This window comes from Centroberyx affinis, unplaced genomic scaffold (genome assembly GCF_046629955.1).
Source record: "Centroberyx affinis isolate AG114_WGS23_722 - 3 ecotype Tasmania unplaced genomic scaffold, CSIRO-AGI_Caff_v1 ptg001484l_1, whole genome shotgun sequence".
Classification (NCBI taxonomy): domain Eukaryota; kingdom Metazoa; phylum Chordata; class Actinopteri; order Beryciformes; family Berycidae; genus Centroberyx; species Centroberyx affinis.
The window spans coordinates 177,279-197,361 of record NW_027279951.1 but is presented as its reverse complement, the minus strand read 5'-3'; the positions used below and the strand labels follow the sequence as shown (position 1 = coordinate 197,361).

The 20,083-nt window shown below is 40.0% G+C and overlaps 3 protein-coding genes across 4 annotated transcripts; 1 reads left to right on the top strand and 2 right to left on the bottom strand.

The window, feature by feature from the left end:
* The first annotated feature begins 7,550 nt into the window (after positions 1-7,550).
* oxtrb (oxytocin receptor b) lies at positions 7,551-13,005 on the top strand. Its single transcript, XM_071526993.1, has 3 exons — positions 7,551-7,616; positions 7,735-8,854; positions 12,737-13,005. Exons 2-3 carry the CDS (start codon positions 7,933-7,935, stop codon positions 13,003-13,005), a joined length of 1,191 nt encoding a protein of 396 aa, XP_071383094.1. The 5' UTR covers positions 7,551-7,616; positions 7,735-7,932.
* A 1,944-nt stretch (positions 13,006-14,949) lies between these two features.
* Positions 14,950-16,586, bottom strand: LOC139650351 (caveolin-3-like). 2 transcript variants are annotated; one of them, XM_071526996.1, is made up of 3 exons: positions 16,570-16,586; positions 16,147-16,237; positions 14,950-15,301 (listed from the first exon to the last, which is right to left on the bottom strand). In XM_071526996.1, the coding sequence occupies exons 1-3, from the start codon at positions 16,584-16,586 to the stop codon at positions 14,960-14,962; spliced, it is 450 nt and encodes a 149-aa protein (XP_071383097.1). In that variant the 3' UTR covers positions 14,950-14,959. The 2 variants fall into 2 exon arrangements, with proteins under 2 accessions (XP_071383097.1, XP_071383096.1); XM_071526995.1 differs by lacking the exon at positions 16,570-16,586 and having other exon boundaries at positions 16,147-16,257.
* A 2,203-nt stretch (positions 16,587-18,789) lies between these two features.
* Positions 18,790-19,818, bottom strand: cav4a (caveolin 4a). Its single transcript, XM_071527035.1, has 3 exons — positions 19,600-19,818; positions 19,054-19,241; positions 18,790-18,940 (listed from the first exon to the last, which is right to left on the bottom strand). The coding sequence occupies exons 1-3, from the start codon at positions 19,816-19,818 to the stop codon at positions 18,790-18,792; spliced, it is 558 nt and encodes a 185-aa protein (XP_071383136.1).
* Positions 19,819-20,083: the final 265 nt, after the last annotated feature.

Below are 20,083 nucleotides of genomic sequence, written 5' to 3'. Positions count from 1 at the left end.
CTGATATCAAACAATTTAGAATTAGCTTCAATAGAATTTAAAGAATGGGGCACCAGATAGCAGACAAATCAACTGGTCTCATCTGAAGGAATGAATTCCGAGCTTGCTTGAATTTAAACCCAGACAATAAACACAAGAGAGGACTTTATGTGAAAGAATATATTTGTTTCTACTAAAGCACACTCAATAATCAGTGAAATCAATAAAGGCATATGAGGTAGATACGACTGAAATGTGGTGAATGAGTAACATGGATAAATGAGCTTATAATAGTAATGAGGTAATCAACACACAATGGTATAAATTGAACGCTGGAGGATATGAACCAGCTAAGAAGTGGGACTAAAGGCAATAATATCTGAACACTGAACAAGCTGAATAATCAATAAGACTATGCACAGACTTGCAGAGCGCTGAGTTGCTAATCATAGGGAGACATTAAGTGAATGATGTGGAGTGTCATGTAATGGAATAACTATGTGTAGTGCATGAGTGATGCCCAGCGGACAATGATCATACATACGCCACAGACGGGGACTGGAGGAAGAGGAGGCACGCAGAGTCTGGGAGGCTGTGAAGAATCTCAGCTCAACGGGCCTGGTAGGTGATGAAGATCCAATGACGATTCTGAGTTGAACTCGGCAGGGTCGCAGCGGGGCAGAGCATGCTGCACACTCGGCGAGTTGGTGGTGTGTGGGTCTCTCAAGGCTGACCCACTCGAAGTTCTGGATAAATGACGTGCTGGTCTCTCAAGGCTTACACAGGACACACACACTGAATAGACGTTTGTGTGTGTGTTTGTCAGGCAGATGCGGCAGGCCCACTTCACCAGTTGGAGGGTGAAGCAGATTCTCTTCTTGGCTCGTGGAGCTGATGTTGAATCAAATCTCGGAGACAAAGTCTCAGAGACAAAGTTTAAAGGCAAAGTTGTGTAGATTCACTATAACGTGTTCATGACCACGTAGGCGTGAAATCCGTGTTGGGCATGTGTGCATGTGGTTTTGTTATCATGTGTGAGGGGGCGTGTGTGTGGGCTAGTGTGTGTAGTGTTACAGCGGGAAAAATCTCATTTCATATGCATAAAACTTAAGTTTTGTCTCCCAGTTCTATGCAATATACTTTACCGTCATAACATTAATATAATTGCATTCAGCACACGTTACTGAGTATTTTAATATTGAACATGGCTATCTAAGCCCCATGTAAAGATGCAAAACATGAATACTATGAATAACTATCATGTAAAACGTCACAGTCACACACAAAATAACAGACATACATTAAAGTCCATCACAATGTGATATCCAAATTTTCATGAGTCTGTATCACAGAGTTCTTCTGATTTTGGCAACATTCCAATGGATGTCATTTCAGACTCTCTGGAGCCTAGGGGCTTATCAGAGACAGGCTGTGTGTTGGTGTTTTATGGTTGTTTACTGAGTCTGTTTCTTGGTACCATCCATGAAGAAAATGGAGTGATTTACCAAGAGGTCAGTGGCCTCCTTTACGATCCAACCACTTTCCTGATCTGTTATCAGGAAAGAGATTCACACAGGATGCAAGGCCCTTCCAGATGTGTGATGATGATGGTGATGGTGATGATGAAGGTGCATCCACTACATGGGGAAGCGGTGCCAGTTGTCCTGTTTTTACAGCTGCTGTTTGGTTAAGTTTGGTTCCTCCCTTATCTTTTGGCAGTTTAGGGTGAAGCCCCGGTTCTGGTAATGACCCTTCGGGTATTCTTGTCGTGTACTTTGGAATTATCCCACTGAGCAAAAGACGTGATTTCAATGTCGCGTCTATGCTTTAGCTCTCATATAGCCCAGGATCATTACGGCTATGTATAGACCTATTTTAGACCAAGCAGTAAATACATTATTACAATGAATAAACATCTGTAAATACCAAAAATATGCACCAGAGAAGTCCTGTAGACTAGCCTACAAGATATTTATCTGAGCACAAGAAGTAATTTCAACATTGCGTCTATGCGTAGCTCTCATATAGTCCAGGATAATATTGTCTATGTATAGACATCTAATAAGCTTTCACTTTTCAACCCCATTTAAACTTAATTTAGCCTAGACGGCTATGGCCATTTAGACGTGTTTTAAACGTCTAATCAACGTAAAATTGCTCAGTGGGATCCATCCATCCATTTTCTTGCCACTTATCTGAGCCAGGGTTGCAGTGGCAATAGGGCAAACAGAACAGCTCAGATGTCCTTTTCCCCAACAGCTTCCTCCAGCTCCCCCTGGAGGACCCCAAGGTGCAGTCAGGTCAGCTGGGAGATGGTGTCCTTCCAGTGTGTCCTGGGTTTGCCATGGGGTTTCGGTTGTGCCTTGTACACCTCCACAGGGAGGCACCTGGGGCATCCTTACCAGGTACCCAAACTACCTCAACTGGCTCTTCTCAGAGGAGCAGCAGCTCAACTCTCACCCTATACTACTACTACTCACCCTGTCAAGGAGGGTGAGACCAACCACCTTGTGGAGAAATCTTATTTCAGATGCTTGTATCTCATTCACAGGCCTAGTGATAGAGAAGCATGGCCTCAGAGGTGTTGACTTTCCTCCCATCCCGACAGGTATTTAGACCTCCCAACCCGACAGGTATACATGCCCGACAGGTATTTAGACCCCCTACACTTCAGCTCGCAGGTGTTGGGCCCACATGGCAGCGGCCCCATGTTGCTTTTTCAGGCTGTGTCTGGCCGAGCTATGGGGGTTTCCAACAGGCACTCGTGTGTCAGCACCACTCACAGGCCTGGCTCCAGGAGCGGGCCCCAGTATTTCTGTTCCAGGAGTTGTTCTCTCAGATTTTCTTTTTGAGACACGCAAAGGTGTCTTCATGAATCACTGTTTGTCCGGCCGCTCACCTAAGACCAGTTTCCTGTGGGCATCCACGAGAACAAGACTCTCGACAACATTGCTCCCAGGGTCTCTGAGGCACTTAAACCTCCACCACACATTGGCCCTCATTTACCAAACGAACGTACGACAGAAAACTGGGCGTACGGTCATTTCCACGCAAAGCTTGGCAATTATCAATTTGGACGTGAGTGGAGGCTACGATCAAATCTCACGTCAAGTCTCAACTCGTGTACGCAAATTTTGGAGTCAGCGTGGACTTGCGGTGCAGCAGAGTAAATCTGGCTGAGTCAGAGAACTGTTAGGATTAGACCATATAGTATTCTGACTGGCATCTAAGCATATGCAGCCACATATTCATCACTTAAAAATATGTAGCCTATGGCAAAATATTATATTTTGTAAAGGCCTACATCGACTATGTGTCATATAGCCCATCCCTAACAATAATAGGTATTTTCAAATTGTTTGCAATTAACGGGGTTAACAGTTTTCTGGTGTAAGATTAATTTCTCTTTCATTTTGAGATAGCCTACTTGTTTGAGGTCTGACCATTTTTTCTTCACCTAAATGTAAAGAATTGCGATACAAGCTATTATATTAGGCTACTATTATATATATATAGGCTATACATATCACGGATGTATAAATTAAATATTCAAACCTCAGCTGGAATGTTGACGGCAACGCTGTTGACCGCAGCAGTGATTTCTTTCCATGCTGCATTTTTCCGACTTCTTTTGATGCCACTTTTCAGGCTGCCAAATAGAACCAATTGGTTCAATTGGACTTTAGACGTTAGAGTTTCTATTTCGAGGTCGGAGAAGTTTCTCTTCTTGGACGTATTACGCCTCTCCATGTCGTAAACTCTGGGGGCGAGGCCTCTAAACTGAGAATATTTAGGGGCGTGATATTTAAATGACGATTGTTTTCAGCCTCCACATTTATCAACGCCCGATCATTCTTACGCTGTGATTGGCGAGATACGAACGTTTCATGAATCACACGTGAACCCTGTCGTAAGATGATTTCTGCGCTTGGATCTGCGCTGGTTTCTACGTTAGATTGATAAATGAGGGCCATTGAGCTTTCATAGCTCAGCTTGGGCGTGTGATGGGCCTCACTCATCAGTGTTACCCACAAGCGTTCTGCCAGCTACAAGGAAACGTTAATATAACACCCCCAAGCTCCTTCAGCTTCTTATGCTTAATAATGAGTTTAAATCCCTCCACTTACTATAAAATATGGCATCTTCATATCGTATAATCAATTTGTATAATTTTCTTAATTTCTTTCTTAATTTTCTGCGATTTCAGTTATTTTACATTAACATCTGACTATCTTGATGGAGCTTTAAAAAAGGCATATATGTAGTTATAATTAGTGAGACCCATTGCTGGAGCTTTCCAAAATTGAAACCCTGAGAGCATTTTAGGCCCTATATCTACCAGCCTTAAGGTACTGTAGCTATCAAACATTCACCATCTACACCACATACAGCTAGATGCGGCTCTATTGTCAAGGGCAGTTGGTTCCCAGAAAGAGCTGCATTTCTAGCTTGTGAGTGAATGAATCATGTCCAGAAAACAGTGTCTATTTTTAGATGTTTTTTGAGGTAACTGTGCTACTTTGTAAATTGCATGGCAACCTAAGCGCTGTTGCTGGAAATGTTTATTATTTTTACTGGCCAGACTGCAATACCATTCTCCCATACAAAGTATGGGAGAATGGCAAAATCATATGGGCAACATCCCAAGATAGTATTTCCTCAGTTCCATCAGAACTGCTCTGCTTGGATATGTTGGCTACAGCTTTGAATTCATCATGATACTGTGCAGCCTCTTCTCTTCAATATTGAATGTGCATCAGTCAGGTTCTTTTGATTACTTCTTTCCAAATTTCAGATATACTGCAGGCTTCGGTTGCTGTAAGACATGAGCTTTCTTTCTTGTCATCATTAGGAGAATATTCAGTCTGTGATGGTATGTATGGTCAGTTCTCATGTGGCACTGGATAGAAAATGATTGCCCTTAACAACACATGCATACAAAATAACCCTAATAAATAATCTGGAACATTCACATTCACACTTTGGCACAGTCGAGGTTTATTCTTTAAAAGTGAGTTGAACCAAATGCTCTCATAATAACCTGTTCAGCTGTGACCAAGCAATATCATCATGGACATAGGCAAAAAGAGAAGGAAACTGGATTTCAAAGGTTGTAATCTTGGTTTTCTGAATACCACATCTATTTTCCAAGATGAAATCTTTAAGAATTAGCATTGTGTTTTGCTGAATGTAAAACATTTTTTTCAAACAGTATTACTGAATTGTTTGATTTGGAGCAATTGTGTGCATTCCTACCCTGAAACAATTATCAGTGTTTTAGCATAATGAATTCATTTTGTTCAATATTTGTGATAAAGGTTTTTTATCACACAGAGTGCTTCATACAAGGGGTAATTTTGCAGTGCATCTACTTGCTTTGATGAATCAAATTAGAAATGCTTTCATTTGATCTCACAGCTTCTATCTGCAGCCATTGTTGGCAGTCATTTTACATCCCTCCAAAGTGAGTGTCCAAATTCATCCACCTGGGAATGTAACATTGAATAAGTGAAGTTAAACGGATGCCTATTGTTGATCACAGGTAGTTCCATTTGAGGAACAGGAACAAAAATGTGACATACATATTTGTTTCATTTGACCTCTTCTTGGGATTCTCTGGTATGAACTACAAGCTGTAACTCTGAATGTTTATATAAGAGAGATATGGATCCAACTTGCAGATGGCCTTGTGATGTCAACAACCTCTTTAAACCACCAGGAGAGCAGCAGGTCTATCTACATAATACGGTCAATTATTCACTGCGGACATCAAGTCCCTCACACTTTTAGCAGTCTTGTTTGCACACTTTATGGCCTCCTCTACACTAAGTCACCCCACACACACACACACACACACACACACACACACACACACACACACACACACTCATTACTCTAAGTAATTCCTCTCTGTGCACCAGTGAAGGAATAAAAATAATTCTTCAAGGAGAACAAAGCCTACATGACTTAAATGCCCAAAACATTTATAATCACAGACTTTTGTATAGTTGGAATTGTCTCTTTATACTTTGGTATGAGTTTGGAGCAATTAATTTTCTATTAGGGCTGTCTTGGAGTGCTTCACATCACTGCAGTAATGCCATTGGTGTAATCAGAGCCTTATACAATTATGCAGCAACACTCACATATCTGCAGTGGAATCCACTAAAATAATACAATATTTTCAATGTTATACAGAGGGTTGTTGACAAAAACATATATGTGGCTGTCATGTGGACTGAGGCTGCTGAACCAAAACAGACCCACGTAACTGCCAACAAATAATGATTGGTAAGATTGTGTGTAGCACAAATTCAACAAGACATCTCTTAGGAGGGCTGTTCAGATGAACAAATGGCTCACAATAAAGCACCTGCAAGTGTTTAAATAAGTGTGTCAAATCAGTGAAGAACATGATAGTGTTCACACTGTACATGTAGTGTTCACATGTGCATGTTATGGTTGAGAACAATAAAGCATTCAGTCCAAGAAACTATAAATGTTATTCCCTCTTTGGGACTGAACAAAATAACTGACTGGGAATATTCAGGTTCACAACAATGACTGACCTTATTACAGATGATCCAGCTGTAACTACTAATGCTTTGTTCATATAACCTGTTTCAAAAAGGTATGCAGGAAAGATAATCTTGTTTATTTGTTTACTTTCAGAAGATGTGCAGAAAAAGTTAGTTAGTTACTTTACTTACTTATACATTTTGGTATGGTATGAAACACATACACGCTTTGTTTACACACGCTTTGGAGACCAAGAAATATCACAATCACTCACTTTTATAATCAAACCACTTTCTGTTTGTCTGATGTGTGACTCTTGTGGCAACACAGTCAACACAGCTCTTACTATACTGGCATGCTTAAGTTGCGCTTTTTGGCTCTTCATACATCAAACCCTAATTGATCTTGTTCATGTGAATGTAGTACTACCAGATCTCGGGGCAATTTACATCAGAAGTTCAAAGTTTTATATGTAGTTTATTCAACAAAAGAATACTAATCAATGATATCAGCTACACAGATATCATCAGTTTCCATCTAACCTTCTGGTTTCTTTGGCAGTGCCCTCTTGGGCTCTGTTTCAGGTTATGATCAGAGTGGAATTTTCCTTCTTTTGGATCAGAAAAGACATCACTCACATAGACAACATAGCATCGCCCAAATGTCATTAAAGAACACTCAGTTTCATTCTTTTGACAGAGTATTCATGCATCTTTGGCTTTTCTGTGTACAAAATGCCTTGACAAACAGGCCTAGTCAAATTGGTAACCTAAAACTGAAGTAGGTGACATGGGCCCTTTCTGATAGGTTTAATAATATAAAGCACATGTCAGTCTAATGCAGCAAAACGTCTCTGGGAAAATGGTAACTAACTACACACACTGTATATTGTGCATGTTATATACTGTTTCAGATGTTCAATCCATAGCCGTACAAAGACATGTCCGGAAAATAAGGATCTTTTTTCAGTGAGGTGAGGGGAGGGGGCTGCTCAGACTGGTGGGCTACAGTGCTTGAGCAAACCAGACCATCAGACTGCATGGACGCTGCAAGTGATAAGGACTGCGGTACCCTGATGCCCCAAACAGTGTGCCTTAGTTAAATTGTTGGCTTTAAAGGTAATCTTAATTTGAACAAAATCACTTGATATGGTTATAACCGTTAAGTTGCTGATAATTCTAGTGATAGCTAGTTGCCATTAAAAGTGATTACATTTTGTTTGGGTTTTTTTTTCAGATTGCTTCGTCCACAAACGACAGGCTGACTTTTGCATCGTCCAGTCATGTAGCCTTGGGGCAAATCACCTCACCAAATAAGTGAACGACAAAGTGTCTATAGCCTGCCCAGCATATTGCGTAGGGCAGCTACTACTGGTCCGGAATCTGCCTTTGTGATGTGACCATTAGCTGCGCCAAAGTGGCGCTTTTACGCACGATGGAGAGCCTTCTACGGGAGCAAAATATTTGGGCGCTGAATGTCTCATGGAGCAACTCAAGTCGTGTAAACGACACCCATTTAGGGAACAACACAGTGAATCCTTTGAAACGAAATGAAGAAGTGGCCAAAGTGGAAGTTACCGTTTTGGTCCTGGTGCTGCTCCTCGCTCTGGTCGGCAACCTCTGCGTGCTGTTGGCTATCCACACTACCAAGCACAGCCAGTCTCGGATGTATTACTTCATGAAGCACCTGAGCATCGCAGACCTCGTTGTTGCAATCTTTCAGGTCCTACCGCAACTCATTTGGGATATCACATTTCGCTTCTATGGGCCAGATTTGCTGTGCAGGTTGGTCAAATACCTACAGGTCGTCGGTATGTTTGCATCTACGTACATGCTTGTCCTGATGTCCATCGACAGGTGTTTAGCAATATGCCAACCACTTCGCTCTTTGCACAAGAGAAAGGATCGCTTCTATGTAATTGCCTCTTGGGTGCTTAGTCTGGTATTCAGTACTCCTCAAGTGTACATATTTTCACTGAGGGAGGTTGGGAACGGAGTTTATGACTGTTGGGGGGACTTTGTACAACCATGGGGCGCCAAGGCATACGTCACATGGATAAGTCTTACCATTTATATCATTCCAGTGGCAATTTTGAGCATCTGCTATGGCTTGATTAGTTTTAAAATATGGCAGAATTTTAAATTAAAAACTAAAAGGGAACACTGCCTGTCTCTCACTCCAAGGGCATCCAAAGGCGCTACGCTCTGTCGTGTGAGCAGCGTGAGGCTCATTTCAAAAGCCAAGATCCGCACAGTGAAAATGACTTTTGTAATAGTCCTTGCCTACATTGTGTGCTGGACTCCGTTTTTCTTCGTCCAGATGTGGTCTGCATGGGATCCTGCTGCACCAAGAGAAGGTAAATGCACACCCCATGTTTTTACGCATGCACAAGCTGAGATGCAGTCTGAATAAGAACATACAAACCCTAAATCAAAAATGCAGTCTTCATTAATGACATATACATATAATTGGAGTTACATGGTCTTTTTGGGCATTTTGGGACCCTTAAAAGACATTATTCCGTCATTGCAAAGCAAAAACTAACGTAATAATGACATGCTGTTGCAGAATAATAGCAATATTTTATTATAGGTTTTATGGGCAATAAATGTACCAAAATAAGAGCTGTAAGAAGATGAGTCTCTGCTCCTGGTGCGCTCCATCAAAGTTTATACAGCATGTAGTTGGCACAATGTAGAAAAGGATGATGCTAATTATCTTGATAAGCCATGAGGTTAGTAGTTTTACTCAAAAATGCATGGTGGCCAAACTAAAAATACCCGAATAGTTGACACTTTGGACATGCAAGGTTTTCACCCGACAACAGCGGAAAGTAACACTGCACTGGTGGTTATAAGGTCTTTGCTCTTGGAAATAAATATCTGTTAGTTGGTTTGAACATGTGTTTTGTAATTTTACATTTTCTTAGTCTGTGTATTCTGCATGTTGTCGACTACAGCAGGCTATTGCAATATGTATTACAATGTGTCTCAGAGACATTCACATGTATTTCACGAGCCTCAACACATATTGTATCTCTGGGAAGGGATAAGCAATCCATTTCACCTCTAAGATAACATAATTATGTTTAACTGTAGACTTCCCTCGGAGTGAAAACAGATGAGTGGGAGTGTCAGTTATGGTGGTTATCAGGTCGGAGAAAGAATTAAGCTGCTGCGCCCTTTAGAAAGTCCTTAGAGCCACTGGGAGAACATACGTATGTAGCAGGACATCAAAGAGTTTATCTTTTAAGAGCTCCCAGTGGTTGGTTTCTATAATTACTGCTTGACAGCATAGTTTGTTTGGAGATTCGCCCCTCTTATCTGTCCAGATTGCCTTTAAAGGGGGGCGCAGGATAGTGGATATGCTCACTCAAGTTTTGTTGTTATTCAGCAAACTTGTATGGGCATTCACTGCGGGATGCATTCAGAGATTTAGCTGATATGTTTAGAGAAGTCCTATTTCTGTTCAAGGTTTTTATTTTGCACAAAAACAGATCAAATAAACACACACAAAGGAATAACATACAGATTGTGCATGTCAGACTACAGACTTCAATAGGTGTATGTTACAATATAGTCAGACAATACTCAGTCATGTTTTACAAACCACTTATTAACCATTTACTAGGCATTATAAACATTAGTTGCAACTTTTTAATTGGGGCACAGATAATGCTTATTTATGTTTTACAAATCATTTTGTTCATTATTTTTGAATACATACCTGGATGACAACTAATGACTAACAAATTGTTAACTAAAGCAATCAAAATCAAGCATTTTATGTAACAGTTATATACAATATGCATATACATAAAAAAACAAAAAACAAAAAACCTTTAACTTCATTAGTTAACATGACATTAATTAATGATTAAATAACCTAGAGTATATCATTTACTATTAATTAGTAAACAATGTAGGAAATTAAATGAAATAGTTGTTAGTTAACATGAAAGGATAATCAATAGGCTAAATAATGTTTAATTCACATTTATTGGTGATAGTATACTAAACAGTTACTGAATTGAACATCAGTACAATTTTACATCAAACCTCAAAAAAGTAAAAGAAAAGAGCAAAAGGGCTGAACAGAGCAACGAAATAAGGCAGACCAAATACATTTTATATAAAACTACACCAAAATGTGCAAAATATATGTGTGTACGTGTGCATGAGAGAAAGAAGGACACAGAGAGAGAGTGATTGAGAGTGAGAGTGAGAGAAAGAAAGATATGCAATGAATATGCAATATCTCAGAGGGTTTTAAGAGTGTAGAGATTCCTGAAAGGTAGACTGACAGATTGAATATGTAGTTCACTCACACTACGGATGGTATTCATGTCCAGTTCCTGAGGTTTCAAAGAAAAGTCCCCCTCCTGACTCCATATGTAAAGATAGAGATGGTGCTCTTTGAATGACAGGAGACACTCAAGTGAAAATACACCATAATATTTTTTGTAGAGAGGTGGGAAGGTAATGATTTATTCCTTCTAAAGTGGATATTTTCTCACAAGGGAATGCTACTCAAAATAATAATTTGCATATATGAGTTCTGTAGCCCAGGGCAGTTCAGTCATTGTCTATAAACATTGAAAAACTCTCTTCCAGTACTAGAAAATAGATAACCAACTCTAATCTATCATGTCATCAAGATGCACAGCCTGGAGCTGTATGTTTCTTTAACTTTTTACCCTCAAGATTATCTTTATTGTAGAGTGAACTGTTCTTAACCAAAAAAGGTTATCGTATCCATCACAGTCATTCTTTTGATTTCACAAACATTTTTTCCAAAGATAACTCCAGTTATCTTTTCTGCGTCATTCTCAAAAGCGCTGTATATCAGTATGATATCGCAGAATATGGGCCAAGATTGACTTTTTTCTTTAGTAGTGAATCTTCCCTAATACAAGGTGAACTCTACCAAGGCACAGAAAAAAAAACAGATTTGAAATTTTGTGGCATTTCCCTTTAAAATGACTCCATTCTCCTTGGCCAAGACAGAACATTTTCCATACTTTGGACAGAGTGTTTGCTTGACATATGTACCACACACTCCTACTTTTGACAGGGCTTTTGGTTGACATGTACTGCACACCCTCACAGTAAAGGAGAGGGCAGTGGGGAGCCAGAGCACCATCAGCAGGTCATCAGTATCACTTAGGGAGGGAAGAAGTACTCAGTCTCTCTCACCCCATCAGAGATAATGAACTTGGAATTCTTCCACTTTCCACTGTGCAAGCGGCACGTCTATTCAATGCGCTCCACTCTTCAAACTGTAGGTTTAATCATTTGAATTAATAAGAAAATATAGTGTTATTTTTCTTCCCAGGACAGCCTCTTCTCATTGGAGCCGTTTGTGCCATTACTATTTGTGCAAAGTCCATCAACCATTCCTATACATCTAAACTGTAATCCCAAATGTTTCCAGTGTTTGTAAAATGACACAGTTTGCCAGTTCATATGTTCCTCTGTGATAAGTGTATGTTAGTACATCAGTTGCCTTGGAGAGAGACAGATTCAGAAGGAGTACAAATGAAATGGAAAGCGGTGAGTCAAAGATCTGAGCGTTTTTCACGTCAATGCAGAGTAATGTCAGGAATTAATGTAATGTGCTGTGAAACGTTCCACACACTCCTTCCAAAGCTGTCCAGTGATGTTTTCAGTGTGATTAGACACAACCTTCTCTCTCACTCTGTGAGTTTGTGTGTGTGTGTGTGTGTGTGTCTGTGTGTGTGTGTGTGTTGTGTGTGTAAAGTTGATATTTGAATAATGGATGAAAAGACATTTTGGTTTAGATCTTCTTGACATGTTGCCTTGAATCTAAGTCCAAAAAATATGAATTAATCAAAGCAACTGAATTTATGATCTTGCTTATTCAAACAAAACACACATACACACACACATACACACACGCACACACACACACACACACACACACACACACACACACACTGAATAACAGGGTGATTATATCTTACTGGAATGAAGAAAAAAATGAATCAATATTTGACAGTTAAGATTAAAATGCTACTTAAGAGACTTTATTAAGATGTTTTTTTTTCAACCTTGTAAAATGTTCAGTCAAATGTTTCTCATACCAACCTTTGACAACTCAAATGCATGATTTCCTTTTGGACAGTTTAAGAATGTGGATTTTGTACCCAACTGACCAAAATATCAAGCATGCTGTATGTCACCAGTTTGGTATCTGCTCTTCTCCGTCTGTCTTCTAGACATGGCATTCATCATCGCCATGCTGTTGGCCAGTCTCAACAGTTGCTGTAACCCCTGGATCTACATGTTCTTCGCTGGTCACCTGTTTCACGACCTGATGAAGTACTTCATCTGCTGCTCTGGACAGTACATGAGAGCCTCCTCCTGCAGCTGTGAGCGGCAGTGCAGCCACAAGAGCAACTCCTCAACCTGCGTCATCAAGAACACCAGCAGCCAGCGGAGCCTCACGCAGATCTCCAGCACTGGAGCACCAGCACACATCAACTGAAGGCCGGCCAGACGTCCTGTAGTCCAGTGAACCCTAACCCATCGTACAAGTCTCTTATCATGCGTCTAATCTTCCCTAGTACTGCAATGTCAAACCCCTGCCCAGACCATTCCTTGCACCTTCTGATGACTGAAAAGAGCGTGTGATCTAAAAAGTGGAGCTTCTATTCATCTGTGGTTCACTTCTCACAACTGTATGAACACTCTCTGACTTTGGCTTCACTTGGACATGCCTATATTTGCACAGGGGTCCTACAGACCATATATGTCTCCCTATAGGCTTCATCATATTTGTTGCCCTTTGTAAGACATAGCCATTCATTTCTGAGACCAGCTCATTTTCTAGATTTTTCATTTTCATTTTTTCTTATTGCTGATATGCGCTTCAGTGTTTCAGTTTTCAATCTTCAATCCTGAAAGATTGTTCCCAAGATTGTTGTCCTGATTTGAACATTACAAACAGTTAAGTGATTAGCACAATAGGCTACATGTAGATTAGTAATGTAGATATAGGTTCCGTCGGGGAAAGCTGGGACACAATTCAAGTTCAGCTGCTTTTAAGTCAGCATTATTTTGCGTACTAGCATAGGTTAGTATACTGTATGTGGTATTATATGGGTGGATAACTCAAAATATTAATGTACATGAATGTGACTCCACTATTAAGCTTAGGCTTATTACAAATATTTCCACTCTAACAGCAGAGTTCAACTGGTAATCCACTGGACTGCATGTTACCTCAAGGAGACAGGATTCAGTGTTTTGAGTGGACTTCGACTTTGACATTATGTGTACTGTGCAATAGATAAATATAGTGTTCGTCCTTCATGATGTAATACTGCATTATATACTGCATCACTTTTGTAAATAATTCTCACTGCACTTCACTTGTATCTGCACTTCACCAGTGGCCATATTTATCAACTATGATATCATTTTTTGGAAAATAATAAGTACTAATAAAGACATAGAGTATGTTTGCTATTTCTACAATAACATCCCTTTTGGGAGATGGATGTTGGAGCTTTTCAATGCCAATGTTGCATGGATAATCAGTTTTCTGAAAATTTACATGGTAGGCTGTTTTCTACTACTTGACTGGAGTAACTTCACTCTGTTGTAGTCTAGTTTGAATCAAGCCAGAATCATGGTTCCCCCTTGTGGCCAAATTGATTATTCAAACATAATCTGTTTTTTTCTGCTCTGCCTTTTTTGCGGTAGGATATGAGGCAATATGGTAACTGTTCATAGTTAACGTGGAGAATTTCAGTGTAAGGCTCTGATTACATGGCATTCTTTTTTTATTCTTTGTTGGCTCACTTCAATACCTGGATTGTGTCTCTCAATTTCTTAACCCCGATGTAACTGGACAAGTTGTTGTAGTTTACAGCAACACAGAGTAGTTACAGGGGGAGTAGTTCACAAGTAAAACACCTTGTGAATATCATTGATGTAATTAGCTACCTTAAAACTTTTGCTTACAAAATAATGATGTTTATAAGGATGAAATTATATGTATTTACTAAATATGAAGTAGCTTTTTGGTGGAATGAAACCATTTACATGATAAATAAGTAAATTATTTATTTGAGGTTTGACCAACATAGTATCAAAAGAGAGGATTTCTTAGCAAAACCAATTTTCAATACTGATTTATAAATCCCATTAAAATAATATCCAGAGTAAATGTTGCTGGGGAAGTCCTTCTCCTTCATATTGTCTTCAGGTTGAGTATTTTTCTGTCACAAATACAAAGACAACATAACATTTGTTGCTGTAATTCAACTCAGTAGTGTGGATCAGCTCAATATGAGGCCTAACAAACAAAAAAGACGACATAATCTTGTACTTGTTTGTTAGGCCTTGCTGATGTTCCATGGATCGGGTTCCTTAAGGACAGAGAGCGGTCCAAACTGGTCTATGAGCCTTGTTACTATGAAACAGCCACACAGTAGTTACACCTCCTTGCGTAGAACCACTCTCACACTGCTGAATATCTTCCCCACTGCTTCAAAAAGCGGGTCGCAGAAGGTGTGCACAGTCAGTGAGTAGATGCGACTCAGGCACTGGGACTCAATCAGACAGCTCTTGATGCAGGGAATTACGGCCCAGATGTGGCAAAATGACAGACAAGCAAACAAGAAGCCCCAGAGCAGCGACACAGGAATGCCCAAGATGGCAGACAGGATGCGGTAACACCAGTACTTGGACACAGTGAAGGTGGTATAGCTGGCTTTCCACACCCCATCCAGACTGTGCGTGCCGTCAGGCTCTGCAATCACATCTTCAAAGTCGACCTAGAGCAGACCGACAGGATTCATGTATTTGTTTAGGCTTAGGATTCTGTGTTAACAGTCACAACACCAATGGTTTTCACATCACTGTTAGGTTTATCCCAGAAATGTACAATAAAGTCATAAAACACTTGATAGTGATATACAAGGATAGGATATGATAATGATTTCCTCTCCATTATTGTAAAATTCAAAGTGTTGCATGGTGCTGAGAGGTGCTCTATTACAACTGTTTAACACACACCTCAGAAGGTATTGTTCCGCTTAAACCAAAGCCACTTGTCAAGAAATCAAGACTCTTCATTCATCTTTTCTTAATGTAAAAATGTTTTTTGTGCATGTCCTAAATTTGAGCATGAGCCTATTAATTTCCCCTCTGATGTGCATGGCAACTTGTTAATTCAACGTGTCAACCAACTAATGAGCTAATGTTAGGAAGGCAAAATTATTTTGTGCTTTGTGAATTGAATAAATATTGTACCCATTAACAAAAACTGACTGAACTAAAATCTTCACTGTAAAGATATATTATCTAAATTTTTGAGATACACTGTATAGTGAGATACATAACATTTAAACATTTTTTGCATCAGAATGATCCAAACTAACACTGTCTGCCCTTCATATCCTATTCAGCTTTTTTTCTTTCAACTTAATGTTACGCCCTGTCCCATCAGAAATATCTCTCACAGAAATAGTGATACCATGGTAATGGCTATTTTAGGGTACACTTTTGATAGGACAGACACACCACCAAGGCCTGATTAATCTATCTCCAACATATCTGCAATAACATGTTTCAGTTCATGCATTTCTGTGAAAACAAAATAAAAATACATTATTCGCACCTTGACCACATCCTCATTGATTTGTTTGGGGTCCCTGTTGATGAGGTCGATCTCCTTGGTGTGGCGGTCTTTCTTGAGCGTCTGCTCCTGGCTGTGGTTGATGTCAGCCATGGTTCCTGGTTTCTGACTGAAGAAGGAGAAGGTTGAGGTAAGGTTGAGATGATGAAGCAAGAGAAACCCCAGCGGGAGGCCTGGTCTGCGGCTGCAGCGGTCGGAGCCACAACAGGGAATATGAGGACAGGGAGCGGCTGTGCATAGGCTGAACCTCCACTCAGTGTTATGCCACTCCAGGAATACCAGCAGGCAGCTGCCAGTGATGACTACCTCAACCTGTCAAAAATACAGCAGGCACTGCAGACATACCACATTAAGTACATGGATACATACACACACACACACAAACACGCACACACTCCTTCACACACAGTAACATTGTCCATTCTTTTGTACAAATGTGATAACTCACACTGGGACCCTAAGCATTTCTTAAAGGGGGAAGCAGGCTCATGTTGCATGTTACACTTCCCCAAGAAGTCACCATACAATACATACTTGAGCAAACCATTTGACAAGACACAAACATCCTCTTGCTGTACATGTATGGTCTTGTATCTTTCATATACTCATCTATACTTCATTTACTATGTGTAGACTGTGTGACATGATATGTGACATGTTTCAAGAATTGCCATTGATAAGGCATGCATGCATTATGCAAATATATCTGAGAATCTAGAGATCTAGGATCATGTAGGACTTTTCATTCATGTCCATCCACAGAAATAACACTGAAATGTTTCTCAATCTAACCTATAACACTTGAGTTACCAAATATGCAACTTAGCCAGAAACTTTGCCTTCCAGAGCAAGCTCAAAGGATAATTTTGGTGATTTTGGAATATATATACTTTGTCTTGTACATACCTGTAGTACTTGCTCCTGAGTCAGCTGTTAGTTGAAAGGGCGAGCTCCTGTTGTTAGGCCATTTGCTGCTAACAGTCAGTCCAAGCGGGGTTTGTCAAGTACTACAGGCATGTAAGAGACAAATTATATATAGGTCCAAAATCGCCAAACTTATCCTTTCAAAACAAATGTATGAATGAGTATTGTAAAAATTCAGATCCTATTTTCAAACCCAAGTAAGTAACGCAATGGAAAGCTCTGCATGGACAAGAGGGTGAGGTCTCAGACTTTTTATAAAAAATAATATTATATTTTGTAGCATGTACCCTATTCCCTGAAAACATATAAAAACGTATTATATTTTAACGTGCATGTAAGGATTGTGCCGGGGTGATTGTAGAGTGGCCTCTACAGCCATAAGGCTTAAGGCTTAATTAAGAGCATAACTAACAGGAGTGATAGGGCAGTCAATATGCTCTCACCACTTGCTAAAGATTTAAACACCAAATTATTGGTTAACACCTCAGCTGTATGATTGTTATGCAAAACATTAATCTACTTGATTAAGTTTTGACAAATTTGAAATCTCTAAACTTTCAAAAAGATACAGCCATTACACACCAGAATCCAAGGGCAGAAAGATACCTGATAAAACCCTTTTCTCTTTGAGCCCTCTAAAGATATTATTATACCAATATCACTACTAATTACTAGTACTATCATTACAATTACAAGGCAATTTTATTACATCCTCTGCCTTCCACAGACCCTTGACTTAAATAAATAGAATAGTAAAATCTTGTGTCTAAAGCAAATCATATTACAAACAGAAAGAAAAAAAAACTTGAATGCATTGTCTTTTCCTGCCATTTGTTTCCAAACAGAATACCTCTACCATGATTGGTTCATCTATTCAACAAGTAGTTCACCTTAACATTCTTAGCTTTTGAAATCAATCTTTTCTGTTGTTAAAACTCCAATGTTTACATACAGTATTTCTAACTCCATGTGATTAAAAATCTGAATTGCATTGTTTCAAAAAGTAAGAAAATACGAAACAGAAGCCCAAAATTTTGATATAAATAAAGATTACAAGACATTCAACGGTAATTTGCATACCAAAACCAGATAATATGGCAAAGTTACTTACATACCTTACTTACTACTTACTATAAAAATCACCCTCAGTGATGACACTACAATTATATCAGTGTGAGAAATTGTACTGGATGCTTCACAAAAAGGGCCACTTTCATCACCACTAAGCTTATATAATTAATGAAATCAGTCACCCTAAAGGAAGTTATTAACAATGTCTTCAGTTATTAGACTTAATCATACTGATCTCAATTGTAAAGTCCTCTGATCCACTCTGATCCTCTTTTGGGTCTTGCCAAGGCCGTTTCACACAGATTTCAGAGAGTGGCTGATGAGGTTATGAAGTACATCACCTTCTTTTGTCACTGTGTCAAGTCCAAGGCACATCAAATTATTGTTTGAAAATGTCACAAGCCTCGTATGATGATTTAAAAGGGCAATCGGCTACAATGAGCTGTTGGACTTTGACCTTAACTGTGGAAAACATTTGATAATAATGTAAGCATTTCATTCTAAGTGAAAATGAATAAAGAATCAAATATCAATGCCCAGCTGGGCTCAGTCTATACACAGCTCAGTCTATACACCAGTGCACATGATGTAGGGAATAATCCCAATCTTGATGTCTCCCGTGAAACTGTCTCATTCCCTTGCCAGGTGAATGCTGAAGCCTCCACAGCACCTCCCAGCACTCGTGAGGAAGGGACGCACAATGATGTCCAGCACAATGCTCCATAGGCTCTGCAGCCAGCGTGTGCCGACGAGGACGCACTGGATACATGGACCAACCATCCTGTTATAGTAAGAGACAGACAAAAACTCACAGATACAGAATATAGGACTGAAAAGATAGTCCACAGATATAATTCCAATGATATTAAAACATGGGGGACTGCATTAACCCACCAGATGTGGAGGCAGCTGAGAATGGCAAAGACGAGACCAGAGATAATTGACATGGGAATGGCCAGAAGCACTGTGACTATCCTGTAGATCCACACCCTGGACACCTCAAACAGAGCGTTGCTCCAGATCCACACTCTGTCCCCGCTGCGCACCGACACTGGCTCAGCTATCACATCCTCAAAGGTCACCTGGAGGAGACGAAGAGAAAGTGGTGGTGATGCTACTATAATGTCTATAACTATAATGTCATGTTACTAATCTCTAATGTCATGTTACTATTGTCATTCTCCATCTTTCCTACATCTTCATTCAGTTTCAACACATCTAAATTGTCAACCTTGTATCCACTGGAGGGCAGTGCAACCAATCAAGCAGCTTCTTCTTTCTGCATGCCATTGGTTTTGTGTGATTGCATTTTTATTGACAAGTTCAATGCATTTGACTTATTGTTTATGTGAAGATACACTGATGGTCCTTAAAGAAAAAAAATAACCCCTAGGAAGTGTTTACAAACTCTAACAGAGCTACTGCATAAACATGAAATACCTTGAGGCAGTCATTGATGCCTCGGGGGTCTCTGATATTGAGCAGAGGCTTGGTATCACTGATTTCCACTAACGTAGATGTATGAATGTTCTCCTCTTCTTCCAATGCAGGAGGAGCCCTCCACAGTGGCTGCGGTTCCTCCCGGTCATCAAAGTCATCGGAGTCATCAGATTCCCCCAAGTCAATCTCTATTTCCTCAGAATCTTCCCCTTTCATCATGGTGTCAGTCCAAACAAGAGAAGAAAACCCAATCCAGAGAGCCGAGTGGGTGTCTCTCTCGCTCCCCCAGCAGCTCTGTCAGGCTCATTCTCAGACCAAGGCCAGCCAATCAGACCCCTCAGCTGGCACTGCAGTGAGGTTATATTGGGAACGTTACGGTGCCCTGGATGGCATTTCCAGATGGTCTTTCATGTGTAGATCACTTTCCTATGCTTAGGGAGTGCCGCCTACCTCCCAGGATATAAATACTGTACCAGGGAGACGA

What these genes read in the sequence shown, in the direction of transcription:
- LOC139650351 (XM_071526995.1), bottom strand. Translation starts at nt 16,257, where the DNA reads ATGGCTGACATCAACCACAGCCAGGAGCAGACGCTCAAGAAAGACCGC. An exon ending in TCAATGAGGATGTGGTCAAG is followed by an intron (nt 15,302 to 16,146) that starts GTGCGAATAATG and finishes GGTCTGCTCTAG; the next exon opens with GTCGACTTTGAAGATGTGAT.
- cav4a (XM_071527035.1), bottom strand. Translation starts at nt 19,818, where the DNA reads ATGATGAAAGGGGAAGATTCTGAGGAAATAGAGATTGACTTGGGGGAA. An exon ending in GCATCAATGACTGCCTCAAG is followed by an intron (nt 19,242 to 19,599) that starts GTATTTCATGTT and finishes CGTCTCCTCCAG; the next exon opens with GTGACCTTTGAGGATGTGAT. An exon ending in CTCAGCTGCCTCCACATCTG is followed by an intron (nt 18,941 to 19,053) that starts GTGGGTTAATGC and finishes TTACTATAACAG; the next exon opens with GATGGTTGGTCCATGTATCC.
- oxtrb (XM_071526993.1), top strand. Translation starts at nt 7,933, where the DNA reads ATGGAGAGCCTTCTACGGGAGCAAAATATTTGGGCGCTGAATGTCTCA. An exon ending in TCCTGCTGCACCAAGAGAAG is followed by an intron (nt 8,855 to 12,736) that starts GTAAATGCACAC and finishes TCTGTCTTCTAG; the next exon opens with ACATGGCATTCATCATCGCC.